At 51.7% G+C, this 19,843-nt stretch overlaps 1 protein-coding gene across 10 annotated transcripts; it reads left to right on the top strand.

The window, feature by feature from the left end:
- Window positions 1-5,676: 5,676 nt before the first annotated feature.
- Meis3 (Meis homeobox 3) lies at window positions 5,677-16,492 on the top strand. 10 transcript variants are annotated; one of them, NM_001108472.2, is given in 14 exon segments: window positions 5,677-5,766; window positions 5,977-6,149; window positions 7,933-8,114; window positions 8,253-8,412; window positions 8,506-8,556; window positions 9,377-9,427; window positions 9,581-9,730; window positions 12,277-12,388; window positions 12,523-12,671; window positions 14,009-14,085; window positions 14,256-14,314; window positions 14,887-14,970; window positions 15,477-15,546; window positions 16,043-16,492. In NM_001108472.2, coding segments are annotated over 12 exon segments (1,137 nt in total). In that variant the 5' UTR covers window positions 5,677-5,766; window positions 5,977-6,137; the 3' UTR covers window positions 15,527-15,546; window positions 16,043-16,492.
- Window positions 16,493-19,843: the final 3,351 nt, after the last annotated feature.

The raw sequence follows: 19,843 nt of genomic DNA on the forward strand, positions 1-19,843 counted from the left end.
CCTCTGTTTCTCTCTCTCTCTCTCTCTCTCTCTCTCTCTCTCTCTCTCACACACACACACACACACACATCTATCACTCCCCCTCTGTTTCTCTCTCTCTCTCTCTCTCTCTCTCTCTCTCTCTCTCTCTCTCTCTCTTTCACACACACACACACACACACACACACACACATCTATCACTCCCCCTCTGTTTCTCTCTGTCTCTCTCTCCTTTCTCTGTCTCCATCTCTCATTCTCTCTCCTCTCTTCTCCTCCCTCTCTCTCCTCTTCTTCTCTCTTCTCCCTCTCTCTTTTCCCTCATCTCTAACTTTATCTCTCACCCTCTGTCTCTCTTTCCTCTCTCCTCTCCCCCTCTCCCCTCTCTCTATCCCCTTGCTTCCTCTATCTCCTCTCTTCTCCCTTGATCTCTCCCTGTCTCTTTTTTCTCCTCTGTCTCTACTCTATCTCTCCCTCTCTCCCCTCCCTCCCTCTCTCCCTCCTTCCACCAGAAGCCATTGATGGCCGGTACCTGCTTAGCTAGGAGTGGGATGTCATACCTACCTCCTCTCTCCATGCTGGGATTTTGTTCGGCTAGATCTTGTGTGTGTTGTGTGTGCTGTCACAATCTCTGAGTTCGCACATGCAGCTTTGCTGTTGTGTCTGGAAGACACTGTTTTGTTGAGGTCACGTACCACCTCTAGCTCCTACAGTCTTTCCACTCTGTCTTCCAGTGATCCCTTGGGTGTTCGGGAGTGATCCTCAGATGTGACGAATGATAATTAAAAATTAACCATCAGAGCCTCCCGCAGAGTCTCAAGACATGGATAGAATGTGGCCCAAGCTCTTCCTCAGAGTGGAACACAAATGGGCCCCAGCCCAGTTCCCGACAGAACCCTGTTCCCTTTTGAAGTCTGCATTTGTACTGGCATTCTGGTCCTCCAAGCTTCCACCCAGGCCACCTACTGTGCAGGGCTCCTCCAGCCTGTCTCCAATGTATCCCATGATCCTCTTCCGAAGGCTTAGGAACCACCTGCTCAGGTTTGCTCACAGTATTCTCTGGTACCAGCCTTCCCTATTAGCTAGTTTTTACAAAATATTTATTTATTTTATGTGTATGAATATACTATCTTCATGCTCACCAAAAGAGGGCATCGGATCCCATTACAGATGGTTGTGAGCCACCATGTGGTTGCTGGGAATTGAACTCAGGACCTCTGGAAGAGCAGTCAGTGCTTTTAACCCCTGGACCATCTCTCCAGTTCCCTTGTATTAGCTACTTTTATATCACTGTGACAATGTACCTGATAAATAAAATACCTGGGAAGGTAGAAGGTGCTTGGGATCTGAACTCGGGTCTCTTACACTTTCAGTTTCTTTACCATCAGTCCTTCCTTTTTATTTTATTTTATTTTATTCATTTATTTATTTATTTTCGGAGCTGGGGATCGAACCCAGGGCCTTGCACTTGCTAGGCAAGTAATCTACCACTGAGCTAAATCCCCAACCCCAGTCCTTCAACTTCTTGGATGCAGCCTATACTGCCAATCTTTTTTGACTGGTCAGCCGGCTTCAACATACACCTCACTCTAAGAGTATCTTTCCCAACATCGTGGAGGCTGGCGTTTAGCCACCGTCTGGGTACCCAGACCTTGCTGAGTAAGTATCTACAATGAGCGGTTGTAGGACGGGTGTCTTTTCTCCTGTCTCTTCTGTGTCCTCAGTTGTACCTGCTCACTTGCATGAACTGAGCTCCCCACAAGCCAGGCTGAGGCAAGGATGGAGACAGACGGGACCTGGAAGAAACATTAAAGAAGGGAAAGGAAGTGCGAAAGTTCATGTGGATGAGCTGGACCCCGCCTTGGGGAGTGTGCAGAAGGTTTTCCAAGTTCCTCAGTGGAGGATGGGGACATTGAAGTGTTACATGACACCTACCTGGGGGCAGTTATGGGGTGATGCTTCCTGACAGTTGCCCTGAAGTCCACGGGGTTCATGAAGGGCCTCTGTCATGGCTGCCTTGGAGCCAAAAGAACTTCCCCATCCTTCTAGTATTAGTATGATTATTGGAAAGATGAGTCACCACCCTCAGAGGGTTGGACACACTCATGGCCAACCCCCAGCCCACAGCTTCCAGTCTCTCCAAGGAGCTTCCCTGATCTCATGAGGATTGAGATCAGACTCTAGGGAGGACTTCTGGGAAGGGAGAGGGAACAGGAGAAGGGTTGTTCCCAGCTTCGGGTGCTTCTCTCCTCAGATCATCCCCCAAGGTGCTGAATGCACTGCCCTGGCCCCATCTCCCTCTCATCTCCTTCCCTGCTCTCTTCCGTCTTCCCTCTGTGCTCTCTGGGAAAGGGGAGGAAAAATGAAGGCTAACAGACAGAAATGAAAGGGGAGTCGGAAGAGGACGGACCTCTGGAGGCAGACTGAGGAGACTCAGAAAGAGAAGAGAGGGTGAGATGGGAAGACAGGGCCGGGAGGTGGGGTCATGGGGCACAGAGAAAGAGGAAAGAGGAGGAGGAGGAAGAGTGAGGAAGAGAAAGGAAAGTCAGCAGAGGAGGAGAGAGGGGGAGAGGGACGAGGAGGGGGGAAGAGAAGGGAGGAGACACTCAGCCATGAGACCAAGGGAGAGAGGTCACATCTGGCAGAGGGAGGAGACTGAGAAGGGACAGAAAGGGCCAGGGAGAAATAGTTGGGGAGAAAAGGATGGGGGTGGGTGGTGAGTGCCTGGGGCAGACAGTGGCAGCCTCCTGCCCCCCCTCTCCGGGGTCAGGCAGTGCTCCCTGGGACTGCACAGCCATAGCTAATGGAATGATTGCTTGGTGGGGCGGGAGGGGAGGGGAGCAGGCTGCAGGTGACAAAGGAGCTGCCCCAATCACCACTGCTGTGATGGATGGCCAGGCCTGCAGTGAGGAGGGCTCCTTAGACAAATGGTTCCTTCTGCTGCAACCAGGCTAGGCAGGGAGAACCTGGTGTGTAGAGAGATTCAGAGAGGCAGATGGCAGGTCTGAGAGATAGAGCAACAGAGGGAGACGCTCACGCGCGCGCGCGCACACACACAGAGAGAGAGAGAGAGAGACAGAGACAGAGACAGAGACAGAGACAGACTGACAGAGACAGAGATAGACAGAGACAGACTGACAGTTGGAGAGAGAGAAAAAGGAGGGAGAAAGAGGGAGATAAGAGACAAAGAGGGCAGCTGGGATCCCTTGAGAACCTTGCAGGTATGGTCACTACATAGTCTCAGTCCCCATGGTTTGAGGCCAGGTGGGAGAATCCTGCCCGGAGGCTGAGCTGGGAAGACTTGGGAAGCCCCATGCTCTCAGTGAGGGCTGGTGCTGGATATAGTCTGGAGCCCTCCCCTGGGTTAAGGGGGGTCACACAGGAGCAATCCCAAGCAGAGCCCAGCACAGTTCCCCAGCTCCATCCAGATGCATGCCAAGTGGCCCAAACACCACCCTCCCAGAGGGGACACCAGCCAATAAGCTCTGGCTGCCACACCCACTCCTGTCCCAGAGAAAGGGTCCCAGCATCATGGGAAGCAGCCATATCAAGTTGGCCAGAGCTCAGGGGAAAACAGGCCAAAGATTGTGCACACACACAGTGTGTGTGTGTGTGTGTGTGTGTGTGTGTGTGTGTGTGTGTGTGTGTGTGTGTGTGTGTATGAGAGAGAGAGAGAGAAAAAAGAGAGAGAGAGAGAGAGAGAGAGAGAGAGAGAGAGAGGAGAAAGACTGGGGCGTGTGAGCTCTGCCAGCCTCCCTCCTGCAGCCACCACCTCTCCCATCAATTTCTCACAGACACTCTCCATCTCCCACACCCCCAAGTCCCTTTCATTAATTAAAAAGATTTATGCCCACAAACCCTAGCCCCAGCTTCTTGCTGGGAGCCGTTAAAGTGTTCTTACTCAGAGTAACAGCAGCCAGCTCTCTGCGGGCACACACACCCTCTTATTTCTCACACACACACACACACACACACAGACACACACGCACACAGACACACGCATGCACACACATGCACATGGGCACAGACACACACACCACCGTGCTCTTCTCTGTCCACCCCTTTCCCTCCTTTCACCATAGACTGAGTGAGGTGGCCCCCTGGTTCAGATTCAACCTCTCAGTCAGGCACAGCAATGGATGCTGGTCATCCTAGCACGTGGGAGGCTGAGGCAGGAGGATCATGCATCAAGGTCATCCTTTACCACATAGAGAGTTTGTTAGCCTGGGTCACATGAGACTCTGTCATCCCCCTGCCCAAAAATCTGGTCCCATGAGGACAAAGCTGACTCCCCCAAGGCACAGATCAAGGCTGTGGCCCCAGACTGCTGGGTCCCCCTCCATAAATCTCCATTGCAGGTATTCAGGGAGGGGAGAGCAGACAGGGATTCTTTACTCGTTTAATTGAAAGTTATTTAAATTAATTTTCTACCTCACAGTCCCTATATTGGGGGCAGGTATGTGTGGCCAACTCCAACCCCCCTCCAGCTCCTCAGTGGGCCAAACTGGAGGGACCTGAGGGGGGACCCCATTCCGTGTGATAAGTCCACACTCAGGCAAGGTTCTCTGAAATCTGCAGCCCTAACTTGATGCAGAGAGTGAAAGGCATGTTGGAAGAAAGTCTGGACTCCATTCATCAGGATCTGAGGGTGTCCCCAGGTAACAGAACAGAGTCAAGAGAGAGGGGCAGACTCAGGGACAATAAGAGGAGACCCTTCAGGAGCTGAGAAGAACCAGGGTCCTGTCCCTGCTGTCTTCCCTCCATAGCCTCCCGTGCAGAATATCATGCTTCAGGCCCTCCCCACCTGTCACCTCTGCCCTGGCTTTTGTTTTATTTCCAGCAGAGAAGATGGAGTGCAGGCACTGTTTATGGGAGTCATAAAATGTACCTCCAGCTAGCCCAGCAGGGCTCACACCACCAACAGTGAACAAGTGAGCTGCCTCTGCTCGCTGGTCTCCCTTTCCCACCCCCTTCCCTCCTCTTCTCTCTCTCTCTCTCTCTCTCTCTCTCTCTCTCTCTCTCTCCCCTCTCTCTCTCTCTCTCTGGGATTCTATTCCCTTCTTTGTCTCTTTCTCAGTTTCCCTTTCTTCCTCTTCCTCCCCCAACCCATATATCTGGTTTTTGGAAACAGAATCTTACCATATAAGCAGGCTTGCATCCAACTCATAATCCTCCTGCCTCAGCCTCCCTGAGTGCCACACACCCCTGGCACAATTACTTTTTTGCCAGTGGAATTCCACTCCAAAGCTTGGCTTGGGGCTTGGCTGGCATCTTGTCTGCAGCCCTCAGTGGCTAGACCCATGATTTACCCTGCAAGGCTTGGAGGTCCCAAGCTGCTCCCCTGGGAGCAGCTGAGGAGAGTCCATTCAGGTTAAGGGCCTTCCTTAAAAAAGGGCTCAGGAGGACAGAGGTGCACACATCCCTAAGGGATACTCAGGCAACCCAATACTTTGCCACTTCTGGGCCCTCAGACACACACTGGAGCCTCGGGCCGACAGCACCCTTGTCCCCCAAGGGACGGAACCAGAGCAAGAAGACAAACTAAAATATAAGTTTGATTCTTTCCTGAGCCTGGTTTGCTCTAATCCTGTCTCTCTAATCCTGTCTCATAGTTAGACAGGACAGAGACAGTAGATTGACAAGAGAGAAGGAGGGGCAAAAGGCTATTGCAGACCCCTGGTGGCCAGGCAGGGAGAGAGCAAGGAGAAGCAGAGAGGACCAAGAGAGAGGGTGGGGACCGCGGGAAGCTCCAGACACAAGACCCCGCGAATCTGACATACAAAGGCCAAAGTGGGTGGAGGCAGACCTGGAGACCAAGAGGAGGAGAGGAGAAGGGAGGGGACAGCACTGGGGGAAGAAGGGGAGGCAGGGAAGGAGAGGGAGGAGGGGACTCAGAGGAGAGGGGAGGGACAAGACAGGAGAGGGGACGCTCGGGAGGAGGCCCCGCTCCGGCAGACAGCGGGTTAAGCGTCTCCGCGTGAACTTCCGGATGTGACACAGGCCGGGCCCGTGTGAGCCCAGGAGCCGCCGCCACCCTCGGCCGCGATCCGCGGGTCTTGGCCACTCGGAGACCCCGGCACCCGGCGGGGACCTCGGGGACCTCCGGCCGCGATGAGCCCCAGGCCGTGACCTCCCGAGCCCAGGACGCGCGGCGCCGGCTCATGGCCCGGAGGGTAGGTGGCTGCGCTGTCCCGCCCCGAGCCCCTTTCTACCTCTGAATGTGCCTTTTTGCCCCTTAGAGTCCCTGCTGCCCCTCCCTCTATTGCTCTCTCTCCCCCTCACTCCCCCGCTCCCCTACTCCCTCTGTCTCTTGGGTCTTCCCCATCCCTACCCTCTTCCTGTCTGCCTTTCCCCAGGCTTCTGTTGTCTGAGACCCACCCTGGGGTTAGGGGTGGGACATCTCACCAGGCTGCCAGACAAGGGAGAGCAGAGGAGAGATGGGAGCCCTGAGAGTAAGGGAGGGTTGGAGATGGACCTGGCAGGAAGTAAAGATCCCATCTTCTGGGTTCATGATGAGCAGCAGGGAGCAGGTGAATTCACTTCAGGATGCTCAGAGAAGTTAGCCTGCGGAAGCAAAAGAGGAGTGACAGCCACACAGGTGGCCCAATGCTCCCAGGTTGGCCAGAGCACACAGGACCCTCTGCCTCATACCAGTGAGCCCTTTACCTCTTGGAGCCCCAGTCTCCCCACTGCTAAGGACAGTCTTCTACCTGGAGATCAAAGGTCCTGCTGCCCCATGGAGATTCTATAACAGGAGGACCCAGAAATCTGACTCCTATACTCTTGTTTCTGGTTGGGGCTGTTTGCATAGTTGAATGGGGTTACCCTCCCCCAAATGTATTTATTGACTGTTGTTGAACTGTGCAAAATGTATTTGATTTCCTCATTCATTCAGTTCCTACTTGATGTTAAGTGCGTGCTCTCTCTCTCTCTGTGTCTCTCTGTCTCTGTCTCTGTCTCTCTCTCTCTGTGTGTGTGTGTGCGTGTGTGTAGGGTTGTAAGTTGTCGCTTGCAGTTGGGGGTATGGTGTTCTAAGCCTGCATGCTCTGGAGACCATACCCTATAGCATATATGTGCATGTGTATCACATGCCTGAGTATGTCAGCGGTGTGCCCAACTGTGTGTGGATATGGGTATGGTGGATTTACATGTTGGATGTGATAAGTTGATAAGGTGTGTAGTGTAATCTCAGCACTCCAGGGGTCAAAGCAGGAGGATTGCTCTGAGTTCCAGGCCACCATGGGTTGCACAGTAAGATTCTATCTCAAAACCAAACAAAGCTGGGAGAGCATCTGCCTAGAATCCCCCAAGGAGGAGCTGGGAGTGTGGGTTAGTGGTAGAGCCCCTGCCTAGAATCCCCCAGTGAGGGGCTGGGGGCGTGGCTCAGTGGTAGAGCCCCTGCCTAGAATCCCCCAGTGAGGGACTGGGGGCGTGGCTCAGTGGTAGAGCCCCTGCCTAGACTCCCCCAGTGAGGGACTGGGGGCGTGGCTCAGTGGTAGAGCCCCTGCCTAGAATCCCCCAGTGAGGGGCTGGGGGCGTGGCTCAGTGGTAGACCCCTGCATAGGATGCATCAGGCCCTGGAACCCAATACTATACAAATAAAACATACATTTGTAAAATAAGCAGAAAAAAGCTGTGCATAGGCAGGTGAAATTTTTTGATTTTCCGGGTTGTGCCTCCTGTCAGACCTTGCCCTCCCCTCGCTGTTCTTCTTCCCTGGCTCACTCCCCAAAACCCAAAAAAAAGTTGGGTTATTAAGCCACCCAACTCCTTCCTAGATGTCCCCTGACCTGAGCCAGTCTTCTGAGCATTAATCTCATATCTGCTTGGACGATCGTGTGTGATACTGTGAAGGCCAGGATCCTTGGAGACTGGAGTACATGTTGTGTAACCTTGGGTAAGGAGGCTGAGCCCTGAGGACGCTAATCTCCCTGCGCCTTGTCCCTTCTCTTGTAGTATGAGGAGCCGCGCCACTACCCCGGCATTACCGAGCACACGGCAGCCCTGGCCAGTTTTCCAGAGGCAGCACCTTCAGTACCTCGAGCTCCTGGGCCCTATGGCCCACACCGGCCGCCCCAACCCCAAGGTCCAGGCTTGGACAGCGATAGCTTGAAGAGAGAGAAGGATGACATCTATGGGTGAGTGAGTCTAGGGACAGGCAAGGGTTCCCCAGAGTGTTCTTTTTGTCTCTCAGGGTCTGTTTCTCTCCTTGTGTCTGTCTCTGAGCACTCCATATTTCCCCTCATGGATGAATACCCACTTTCCTGTCCCCACAGACACCCCCTCTTCCCACTCTTGGCCCTGGTCTTTGAGAAGTGTGAGCTGGCTACATGCTCGCCCCGTGATGGGGCCTCGGCTGGGCTGGGTTCACCCCCAGGTGGTGACGTCTGCTCCTCTGACTCCTTCAATGAGGATATTGCTGCCTTTGCTAAGCAGGTGGGCAGCCCCAGAACGAAGTACTAAGGGAGGCAGCAGGCAGGGCGGGCGGGAGGCGGGACCACCTTGCCTGGCCTCTCTTCTCCCTCCCAGATCCGCTCCGAGAGGCCGCTGTTCTCTTCCAACCCGGAGCTGGACAACCTGGTGAGGCCCAGGCCCTCCCCGTATTCCCTCCGCAGCCAGCCCTTGTCCTTCCCCTTCCCCTTTGTTCCTGGGGTCGGCTGAGGGGTGAAGACAGGAAACCACTGGCCCACATTTACAAACCACAAGAGTGTTGAGCATTTGAGAACTCCAGGTGGTCAGAGACTGAATCCCAGTTCTGCCATTCTAACGTCATGAACCAGGTAGCCAAGGCAAGTGACGTCACTGCCCTAAATAGTGCAGGGGCGAAAGGGAGAAAGAAAACTAGTGAGAAATACCCTTTCTGTGCACACCAGCACTTCCTTTGGACCTCATCCTTTGGCAAAGCTCTCTGGGAAATGTAGTTCACAAGGTGGAGGTGGGAACAAAAGCAGAGGCCAGGCTGTGCCCTGCCTTAGCACCTCTCAGCTCCCCCTTGTGATGGACTCTTTCCCTGTCGCTTCTCTTTCTACCTCAGCCATCCATCAAATTCTTCCTAATGCTGACTTACTAAGCCTGACTCTGTTTCTCCTTTGGCCCAGTTGGTTTCTCTGTTCTGTCCCTATAATTTTTTTGCTGTACGTCTCAAGGATATTTCTCTATCTTTTATTATTATTATTATTATTATTATTATTATTATTATTATTATTATTATTATAACAACAATAGCAATAACAACAACAACAACAACAGTGTCTCACCCTATTGTCCAGGAACCCATTATGTAGCCTAGACTGGTCCTTGTGGGCAATCCTCCTGCCTTAGCCCCCTCCAAGTGGCTGGGATTCCATGTGTGCACCTCCACACCTAGCTGCTCTCCTTTCTTCCCCCTCTCTGTTTGCAGATGGTCCAGGCCATCCAGGTACTCCGGTTCCACCTGCTGGAGCTGGAGAAGGTGAGGGTGTCTCACTTGCACCTGCCCCACCCCCTCCCTCTAACTCCTCTCTCCCTACTCCCCATTGGAGTGGAAGCAGAATACTCCCTCACCCTGTCCACCCCAGCCCTGGCTCCCCCGGGTGGCCCCCCCAGTACCCCACTGCCCTCCCAGGTCCACGACCTGTGCGACAACTTCTGTCACCGCTACATCACCTGCCTCAAGGGGAAGATGCCCATAGACCTGGTGATCGAGGATCGGGATGGTGGTTGCAGGGAGGACCTTGAGGACTACGCAGCCTCCTGCCCCAGCCTCCCAGACCAGGTGGGCATCAACAGGCCTCTAGGCACTTCCTGGCAATGACAGCTAGGCATGAACACAGCAGGAAGCTATGTTTCACATCTGAACACCTCAGAAATGTCAACCATGAAGTGGACCTTACACTTACATTCCTCTGTCACAACAACCCACAGATACAGCTGGATTAGACACATATACACAAACAACCAGCTTAAGTCAGGTATAAATAGTCCTACTCAACAGACCATAATGAGTACCACCTCCTGAAACAAACCTCAACCATAAGACAGTAGCATAGACCCTACAGCCACCCAAGGTCCCGAAATAACCCACAGTCATGAGACAATAGCACAGACTATAGAGCTGTTGCACAACCTCAAACAAGCCACAACCATGAGACAGTAGCATAGACCCTACAGCCACCCAAAGTCCTGAAGCAAACCACAGTCATGAGACAATAGCACAGACCATAGAGCCATTGCACATCCTCAAACAAACCAAGATCACAAGATAATAGCACAGACCATACAGTCACTCCTGCACTGCACTGGTTATACTGCCAAGTATAATCATAGCATATACACATTACCTCACAGCTCTCTCTGATGGAATCAGAGAGCTCTAGATACTGCTGAACAAACTCAGATATGGTCACACTTGTACAGAGACTGACCCAAAAGCCCTTGTTTCCCAGCAGCCTCATATTCATCTATATAAATTTATAAATAAAGATAAATAAACTGGAATCAGCTCAGAACAATGGGCAACAGTTACATGCATAGCAGCTGTGTTGATCCCAAGTCACCTCAGTTGGAAAAGGCCATCTGAGGGCCACACCTAGATGCTGTCAACAGATCCAGCAATGACACAGCCCAGAGTCAGAGACAGGTACACTGCAAGACTCCTGAGGTACATCCACACACTATCACACAGGAGAGCCTCACAAACCCTCGGTTGGGGTTGGAGAGATAGTTTAGTGAGAAAAGTACTCACTGTGCCAGCCTAGGAACTGGAATTTGGATCCAGAGCAGCCATGTAGATGCTGGGTGAGTCTGATAGCCTAACTCTAATCCCAGCACTTACAAGGCAGCGACGGGTACATGGGACAAGTCAGCTAGCTAAACTATCTGTATTAGTGAACTCTGGATTTAGCGAGAAACCCTGCCTCAGTACATATGGTGGAGAAAATTTGAGCAAGGCACCAGATATGACTCTGGCACAGACACACACACACACGCATGCACGCATGCACGCACGCACGCACACACCCTTTGTCTCCAAACTCATCAGAGTCTCAGGAGAACTTTACATGAAAAGATTGGGTATCATTCCCAGGAAGGTCCCTGTTCAGACTTCACACACTCTCTGCTATCCTCAAAGGACAGTTACCTGGAGGACACACACACACACAACACACACACACACACACACACGTCCCCATAGAGTCACACATACCCTCTCTGTGGACAATGCTACCATCTGGGCAGTCTAGGGGAGCAGTACTCACACTCAGAAAGGTCATATTCAGTTATACAATACATAAAAGTCTCAGGGAACAGTCTGGCATGGTAGTATAGGTAGGCCTGGAATTTCAGAATTCTGAAGGCAAAGGCAGGAGGGTCACTGTGAGCTTGAGGCCATCTTGAATTACACAGTATGTTTTCAAACCAGACTGGGCTACAGACTGACCCACATCCCAGAAAAAAAAAAGCCTACAAACAAAAATAGCATCTGAACCCCCTTATATGAAATTCTGAAAACTGAAGATGTGACTCAGTGGTAGAGCCCCTGCCTAGGATCCCCCAGTGAGGGCTGGGGACATGGTTCCCTGGTCGAGCCCCTGCCTAGCATGAAGGATACCTTAGGTTCTGTTCCCAGTACTGAATAAAAGACAACACATATGGAGACAATTTTTTTCCATAAGTTCGGTGTAAATTCATTGGGGAAAAAAAATCCAACCTGAACTAATGAGAGGCTATTTATAGCCTGTATTTTTCCCACTTAGTTAATATTCATGTGGTTTGCCAGGGCACGTTAATGGGTTTGGTGCTGAGATGAGCCCAGGCTCCTGCTGGGGGTGAAAGGAAACCCATTGCCCCAGTATCCCAGCTTAAAACGAGAAAGGTTTTGTTTGCTTTTTTGTGTAGTTCATTGCTTTCAAAGATCGGTCCTACCCTGTGATCCAGAGTTCCTTGGAACTCATGGCAATGCTACCTCAGCCTTCTGAATGCTGGGATTATTGATCACCACCAACCCTGGCTTTCAGAGGGAGGTGTGAAGTCTGAGGTTATCTCTGGTCCTGAGGGTGTCAGACAAGGGTGTCCTATAGACTACTAGATCTCCCTTACCTACCAATCACCAATCACTATACTCCTGCACATAGGTGAGCTCATTGCATTCTCTCACACCAAGGGGGAGCTGCCATTGCCTTCCACTTACCAGCTGAAAATGGCACAGAGAGGCAAAGTCACTCACCTAAGATCACACAGCCAGAAGAGCAGAAACAGGTTTCACCTACAGAGCTTGGGTTCCCTAAGCTTCCCCCCTGATGTCCCATTCTTGTTTCCTAGAATACTACATGGATCAGAGACCATGAGGACAGTGGGTCTGTACATTTGGGGACCCCAGGTCCATCCAGCGGAGGCCTGGCCTCCCAGAGCGGGGACAACTCAAGTGACCAAGGTGAGAAACTTAGGAGGGACAGAGGAAACATGGGCGTTGCTCTGGGGGTTAAGGCTAGTCTTCCGATGGGACTCCCAGGGACACAGCCGCAGTCTGGTGTCTTGCAGTCCAATGGGGCATGTGTCCTTCCCCAGGAGATGGGCTGGACACCAGCGTGGCCTCTCCCAGCTCCGCAGGAGAGGATGAGGACCTGGACCTGGAGCGCAGACGGAACAAGAAGAGGGGGATCTTCCCCAAAGTGGCCACCAACATCATGAGGGCCTGGTTGTTCCAGCATCTCTCGGTGAGAGTCTTCAGACTGGGTGGAAATGGACACGGAGAGAGGGAGGTCACTGTCCCAGAGGCCAAGCTCCAACCAAGAGCTACCCAGATATGGGTCCTCCCAGCAGCCCCTGCTCCATCCATCTACTCACCTACCCATCAATCATCCACCACCACCCATCCCAGGATACCATGTAGAGGGTGTTCTATTACTAAATGCATTATGAAAACAAGGCCCAGAGAGGCTAAGGATTTACCTCCGGTCACCCAGTCAGACACAGGTTCAAGTGCAGGCAATCTAGCCTTAACGCTTGTACCACAGTGCCTTGTGGAGGGAGACTAATAAGAAGACATGGAGAGGCTAAAAGCAGAGTTGAGGAGGGCCTTGTAGGAGGAAGGTAGAGATGGGGATAAACTAAGAACAGAGGAAAAAGGACAGAGAAAAATGGAAACTTAGAGCTGGAAATGACAGCCCATGTTTGTGATCCCAGGACTCAGGAGGCTGAGGCAGGAGGATTCTCAGTTTGAAGACAACCTGGGCTACATGGGAAGCCTCTCTATTGCACACACTCACACACACAGGCACACACACACACACACACACACACACAGAGAGAGAGAGAGAGAGAGAGAGATGCACACACGCACGCATGCATGCGCATGCAAGACCAGGGCTACTGAGATGGCTCTGCAGGTCAAGATTGTTTACTGCAAAGCCTAAGTTTGGTCCTTGTACCCATTTGGTGGAAGGAGAGGACTGACTTCCACAAGTTGTCCTCTGACCTCCACTGCGGCTTGTGCAAGTGCACGCGTGCACACATGGCGGGGAGGGGAATGAGAATATAAATATTATCTCAAAGAGGAGGCTTGATGTGTAGTTACGTTTGGTGCATTGCTGTCCTAGGGTAAGGACGTCTTGGATTCCACCCAGTGCTGCATAAACAGGGTGTGGTTTGTGGGGCACACCTGTAACCCCAGCACGTGGGAGGCAGTGCTGCCCTCAGCTAAATAGCAAGTTTGAGGCCAGTCATTGCTACAGGAAGAAACCTAAGGGTGGGAGGTACAGCTGAGCAGTATAGAGTGGAAGTAGAAGTAAGTGTAAAAGGATTGAGTAGAACGAGGTGGGTGTGGCTTGCCCCTTCGTGTGAGTCCCCTCTTGCCTGATTTGCCTCTGGTTGCTGTGAGAGGTGGGGGTGGGAAGTAAGTTGCCTAAGGCTTTGTTGGGCTCGGCCTCTTTGGTCAGGGAGGGAGAGTGGCCCTCCCACCTTCCTCCTGCCTTAGGGACCAGTTATACCAGGCTAGACCTTAGGGAGCAGTCACCAGCGGGGCAGGCAGAATGACTCTTGTTGGTGGCTGCAGCACCCGTACCCCTCAGAAGAGCAAAAGAAACAGCTGGCCCAGGACACCGGGCTCACCATTCTGCAGGTGAACAACTGGTGAGTGACTGGGGTGGGTGCTGTCCACGGTGCTGAAACATCTCCCACTCCTTGGTCTTGGCAGCCCAGATCTGGATTCCTTCTGCCGACCCTCCTCCTTCTTGCGGTTCTCTGACCCCTTGAATACTTCCTCACGCTGTCTTTTTTTTATTTTCCCCATCACTTCCCAGGTTTATTAATGCCCGGAGACGGATAGTGCAGCCCATGATTGACCAGTCTAATCGTACAGGTACAAAAGGGACAGAAAGTTCCTCCAGTCTCAGGTAGGACCAGGCCTCCTGTGACTGAGTCTACACCACATCTTTTGAGGCTTCCTGAGGCTCATCTTGTGCCCCTGATCCCTTCTTGAAGCTTCTGTGGCCCTACCTGAACCCCAACTCCCTTCCATGGGCCCCCAGGGCTCTGTTTACACCCCAAATATCATCTTTTCTAAATTAAGTATTGACAAATTTTAATTTTATTCTTAACACTGAGTCTCATGATGTAGCGCTAGCTAGCCTGGAACTCCCTCTGTAGACCAGGCTTCCCTTGTCTGCCTCTGCCTCTCAAGTGCTGGGGTTAAAGGTGTGTGTCGTCTCATCTGGCTCCAACCCTATTCTTGTGATTCCTAGGGAGTCTATCTTACTCCAACTCTCCCTAAGGGACTTCTGGGCCTCTGCCTGTATCCCAACCCATTCTGGGGTGCTTCCAGACCTAAGCCTCAGTCTTAGCTCCCTCCACAGGTGTTCTGACATTCTGCCTGCACACTGACACCCTTGTAGGCCTCCTGGGGCTCACCATACACCCCATCCCCTTTCCTAGGGCAGGGTGCATCTTTCAACCCTGAGGGCCAGTCCATGGCAGGCTACACAGAGACTCAACCACATGTGACAGTCAGGACGCCAGGTAAGTTCCCTGTCTCTGCTGAGGCATTTCCTATACCAAGCTCCACCCCTAACACATACCTTCTAGTCTCAGTTCACAAATGAGTCATGACTGACCTCCACACAGGCAGCAGAGGATGATACCACTGGCTTGCTCTAGTTCTTCCAGGCTCAGCCAAATTAGAGACCATTTTTCCTTAAAAAGCCAGATTTTCTTCCTCTTCCTCCTCCTCATACTCCACCTGAAACTCCTCCTCCTTCTTTTTAAAGACAGGGTGTCTCTGTGTAGCCCTGGCTGTCCTAGAACTCACTCTGTAGACCAGGCTGTCCTAGAACTATAGGTATCTGCCTGCCTCTGTCTCCCAAGTATAGGTATTAAAGGCATGTGCCACCACAGCTTGTCTCAGAACCTTCCTAAAACACTTGACTCATTTGATCCTGGTGAAGGACCCTGGGTAACAGAAGGGGTGAGGGGGTACTAGGGTATCTGTGGGTAGGAAGGCTCACTGACCTTCTCTTGCTTTCCAGGATCAATGGGGATGAATCTGAACTTAGAAGGAGAATGGCATTACCTATAGAGGTTGGGGTCAAAAGGAGGGTGAGTGTTTGAAGTCTAGAGATCCGCAGGCTCAAACTTCATTAAACTCCAGCAGTGAACCCAACTAGAGCAATGCTAATATGGGTTCCTGAAATAAGGATTTTCCAAGTGTGGTGGAAAGACACTTTATCCATCCCTTTATTTACCCACCCATCAACATTTCTACACATTTACCCATCCATCCACCCATTCACCTGTCTACTCATTCATCCATCTATCCACTCATTGATCATTCATCCATTCACCCACCTCTCCATCCATCCATCCATCCACCCACCCACTCATCCATCACTCACCCATCTTACCTGTCTACACAGCCAGACAGTCCTGCACCCACTCATCCGTTATCTGACCATTCACCCACTTGTCCATCCACCCATCCATCATTCCATCCATTCATCTATCTGCTGACTCAACATCTGTCTAACCCATCTATTCACTCATCCATTGTAGGGACCAATGCAGTACCTTCTGACTTCTACCTTCCTTCCCACAGGCCCCAGCCTCTGACTATGACCACCAGCCTTGCACCTAATTGGTCCCTGCTGGTCCCTGGGCTTCAGGACTTCACCTCCAAAGCTCCCACCCCATTCAACGCCTACCTCCCTGGGGCCCCCAGAGGCTTGAGGACCCAGAGCCCACTTGAGGGTTTCTCAAGGGCAAAGACAAAGCCTCAAGGTCCTGCACCCTTCTTCTGCCCTCCCCTTTGCCCAGGACCTGAGCTGAGAACTGGGCCAAGGTTGAAGAAGATGGTGGCTGGGGCCCCAATCCAGGACAGAGAAGAGACTGGGGTTGGGCAAGGATGGGCAAGGAAGGAGGGTCAGCTGGATCCAATGTTTGGGAGAATCCTTCATCTTCCTGCTCTCTGCCTCTCTCACCTCCCTTCTCTGACATTCTTCTACCTTTCCTTTTTTTAATGATAAAGTCTTAAAAGTGCAAATCAAAATTCTCATTTGTCTTCTGAGATTTTAAGTCTTTGGTAATTTGAAACTGAAGAACCACAAATGCTAACAGTCACTGGCCATCTTTCTCCTGACTCCTGCTCTGAAATACCATGTGTACCTGTTAGCTGTTGCTATGTAACAAGCTGCCCCCAAATTCTGTGGCTCAAAATGGGTACTATTATTGAGGTCGTCATGCTTGTACTTGGCATCCTATACTAGGCACAGGACTTTAAAAGTGGTTATGGGAATTAGGAAAATAGTTCAGTGAGTAAGGTACTTGCAGCCAAAACTGATAACTTGAGTTTGACCCCCAAGAATCACCTAGAGGGAGGAAGGGACAGATTCTTCCAAGTTGCCTTCTGACCTACACACACACACACACACACACACACACACACACACACACACACGTACGCATGCACACACGGAAACACGCATGCACACATACACACACCTACACACACAATGAATTCCTACAAAGAACACAGAATAAAAAACCAGAGCTGTTGAGATAACTCAGCGGGTTAAAGCCACCACCACCAAGCCTAAAGAAAACAAGTTCAATACTCAGGACCCACATAATGGAAGGAGAAAGTCGACTTTCATAAGCTGTTCCCTAACTTCCACATACATACCATGGCACGGTATGAGCTCTCCCTGTGAAGTAAATACCAAAAGATGTTCTCAAAAACACAGCATAAAAACCTTAAAAAGAGGTTGAGTTTCTGTGTGGGTAGCCAGTTCCAGTGCCTGCTCATACCCAGGGTAGCTGTAGTCGTAATTGACATGGCAGATAGAAAGCCAGCACTGAAGCCAGCAAACTCAAGGGCCAGTCTGATACTTGCCCCAAGACATGGCAAAGCTGCTTGCTTTCAGGGAGCTTGGATCTGAGTACCCGCTTACAGAGACCAACCAGTTCCATCCAGCTTTGTGGATGGTCTGTTCCAGATGTCCTGTGGACACCAACCTCTACACGGTCGAGCCGCTAACAGATAATGGCACAGTGGGTGCACAGAGCTTGTGAATGCTCCGGATGATATCAGTAACTGCAGATGACTCCCAGTGTGTCATGGAATGACAGCATCCTGTCCACAGCAGCTACCCCGAGCTACTAAGTGATGAGGAAGTGTTGATGGCAGACATGGATCGACAGAAGAGCTGGTGCCCAGAATCCCCCAGTGAGGGGCTGGGGGTGTGGCTCAGTGGTAGAGCCCCTGCCTAGAATCCCCCAGTGAGGGGCTGGGGGCGGGGCTCAGTGGTAGAGCCCCTGCCTAGAATCCCCCAGTGAGGGGATGGGGGCGGGGCTCAGTGGTAGAGCCCCTGCCTAGAATCCCCCAGTGAGGGGCTGGGGGCGGGGCTCAGTGGTAAAGCTTCTGCCTACAATTTCCCAATAAGAGGCTGTCATTTGACCTCCACAACTCAGTGTGGCACACATGCGTGTACACACACACACACACACACACACAGAGAGACAGAGAGAGAGAGAGACATAGAGAGAGACAGAGAGACAGACAGAGACAGAGATAGAGAAGAGAGAGATTAAGGAGCCAGTGAGATAGCTCAGCGGGTGAAGGCACTTGCCACCCAATCTGACAACCTGAGTTTGTGCCCTGAAACCTGTGTGATGGAAAAGGAGAACCTACTCCCACAAGCTATCTTCAGACCAGACCTCTACAGTTGTAGTGTGGAACTTGAGTCTGTGAGAACACACACACACACACACACACACACACACACACACACACACACACACACACACACACACCACCGTTTTTAAAATAAAACAGGAGTTTGGCTGATGGCTCAGCAGCTTAGAGCCCTGGCTGCTCTTGCAGAGCAGCCAAGTTCCATCCTCAGGACCTACATCGTGGCTCACCATAATCTGTAACTCCAGCTCCAGGAGATCAAGCACCCTTTTCTGAGGGTGCTGCACATGTGTGCATACATGGGTACTGCATATGTGTGGTATCCATACACACACGCAGAAAAGCACCCATGCATCCAAAATAACCAAATAAAAATTAAAAAAAAATGTACCACTAATTTTTTTTCCCCAGAGCTGAGGACCGATTGCTAGGCAAGCACTCTACCACTGAGTTAAATCCCCAGCCCCCACCAAAATCCTTAATATTTTAAAAAGCTAACATAGAAGCCAGGTGTGATGGGACATGCCTGCAACACCATCTCTCTGAGGGCGTAGAAAGGAGGATTATGAGCTCTGAGCTAGTCCGGGCTACAGATCAAGATCTGCCTGCAACATCACCACTCTGGAGCAGAGGAAGGAGGATTGTGAGCTCTGAGTCAGCCGGGGTTACAAAGCAAGACCAAAACAGGAATCTCTAAGGCAGTGCTGGACACAGGTGCCTCACAGCCGCCAGTAACTCCGGCTCCAGGAGACTCCACACTGTCTCCAGCCCCACAGGCACTGCACACACATGGCGTCCACTCACAGGCATGCACATATGCACATAAGTAAAATTAACAAAAATAAACGCTTTGCAATTAGCTAACGTGATGTATTTCCCGGGTGTGATATGGGTTTTGTGACTAGGATGAGCTGAGTTTATTTCTCTCAGGACTCCCCAGGAGTCTGTAGTGGGATAGAGGAAGGACCAGGAGCTGGAAGGACCACCAAACCGACCCTCTATACCATTCACCATTGAGTCCAGGGGATGGGAGGATACTAAGAAGTCTGAGTCCTGCCACAGGAAAGGTGGCTGCAGATTCACTGACCCGGCATGGCACAGGGCAAGGGTCTCAGTGGCAGGCCAGGGGACTGTGGAATTCTGGGTAGACTCTGGCTACTCCATGTTCTCAGAGACCAGAAATGACTCCCCCTTAATTCTCCCTAATCAGTAGAGTCTGATGGGCCACCCAAGAGGAGGGAGACTGGACGGAAGGTTAATTGCAACTAAAATACCTCTTCCTAGGGGAAGAAGGCAGCACACCCTAGGGTATGAGTGGCTGTGCCCAGAAGCAGGGAGGTAGTAGAACCAAAGTGAGGGTGGTGAGGTCAGACCTGGTTCTCAGCCATGGGAGTCAGCTGTCACCCAAACCAGGATGTCAGACACAATACCTGTGTCCCAGGTTGTCGATCCTGCTCCCTCGGTGTGAGTTACTGTGTGGACATAGGAGACTCTGTACATCCCAATGACATACTGCAATGGTTGGAAAGAGGGGTCCGTGTCCTTGAGGGCCATGTCCTGGGTGTCAGGAACTGCATCCCTGTGAGTGGAGCTGGGGTGGGATGAACAGCTGCCTTCTGTGTCTACCAAGTGAGTCTTGCTGCATGTGGCTGTGTGGCATTGCCCTGATGGCTTGGTGTGGGTTGGATGTGGTGAGTCCTCCACAGA

The sequence above is a fragment of the Rattus norvegicus genome, chromosome 1 (genome assembly GCF_021556685.1).
Source record: "Rattus norvegicus strain SHRSP/BbbUtx chromosome 1, alternate assembly SHRSP_T2T, whole genome shotgun sequence".
Classification (NCBI taxonomy): domain Eukaryota; kingdom Metazoa; phylum Chordata; class Mammalia; order Rodentia; family Muridae; genus Rattus; species Rattus norvegicus.

Bases quoted from the DNA above. Each gene is read 5' to 3' on its own strand.
- Meis3 (XM_087568519.1), top strand. The intron at 8,115-8,252 runs GTGAGTGAGTCT...CTGTCCCCACAG, and splicing joins GAGAAGGATGACATCTATGG to ACACCCCCTCTTCCCACTCT. The intron at 12,672-14,008 runs GTGAGAGTCTTC...TGGTGGCTGCAG, and splicing joins GGTTGTTCCAGCATCTCTCG to CACCCGTACCCCTCAGAAGA.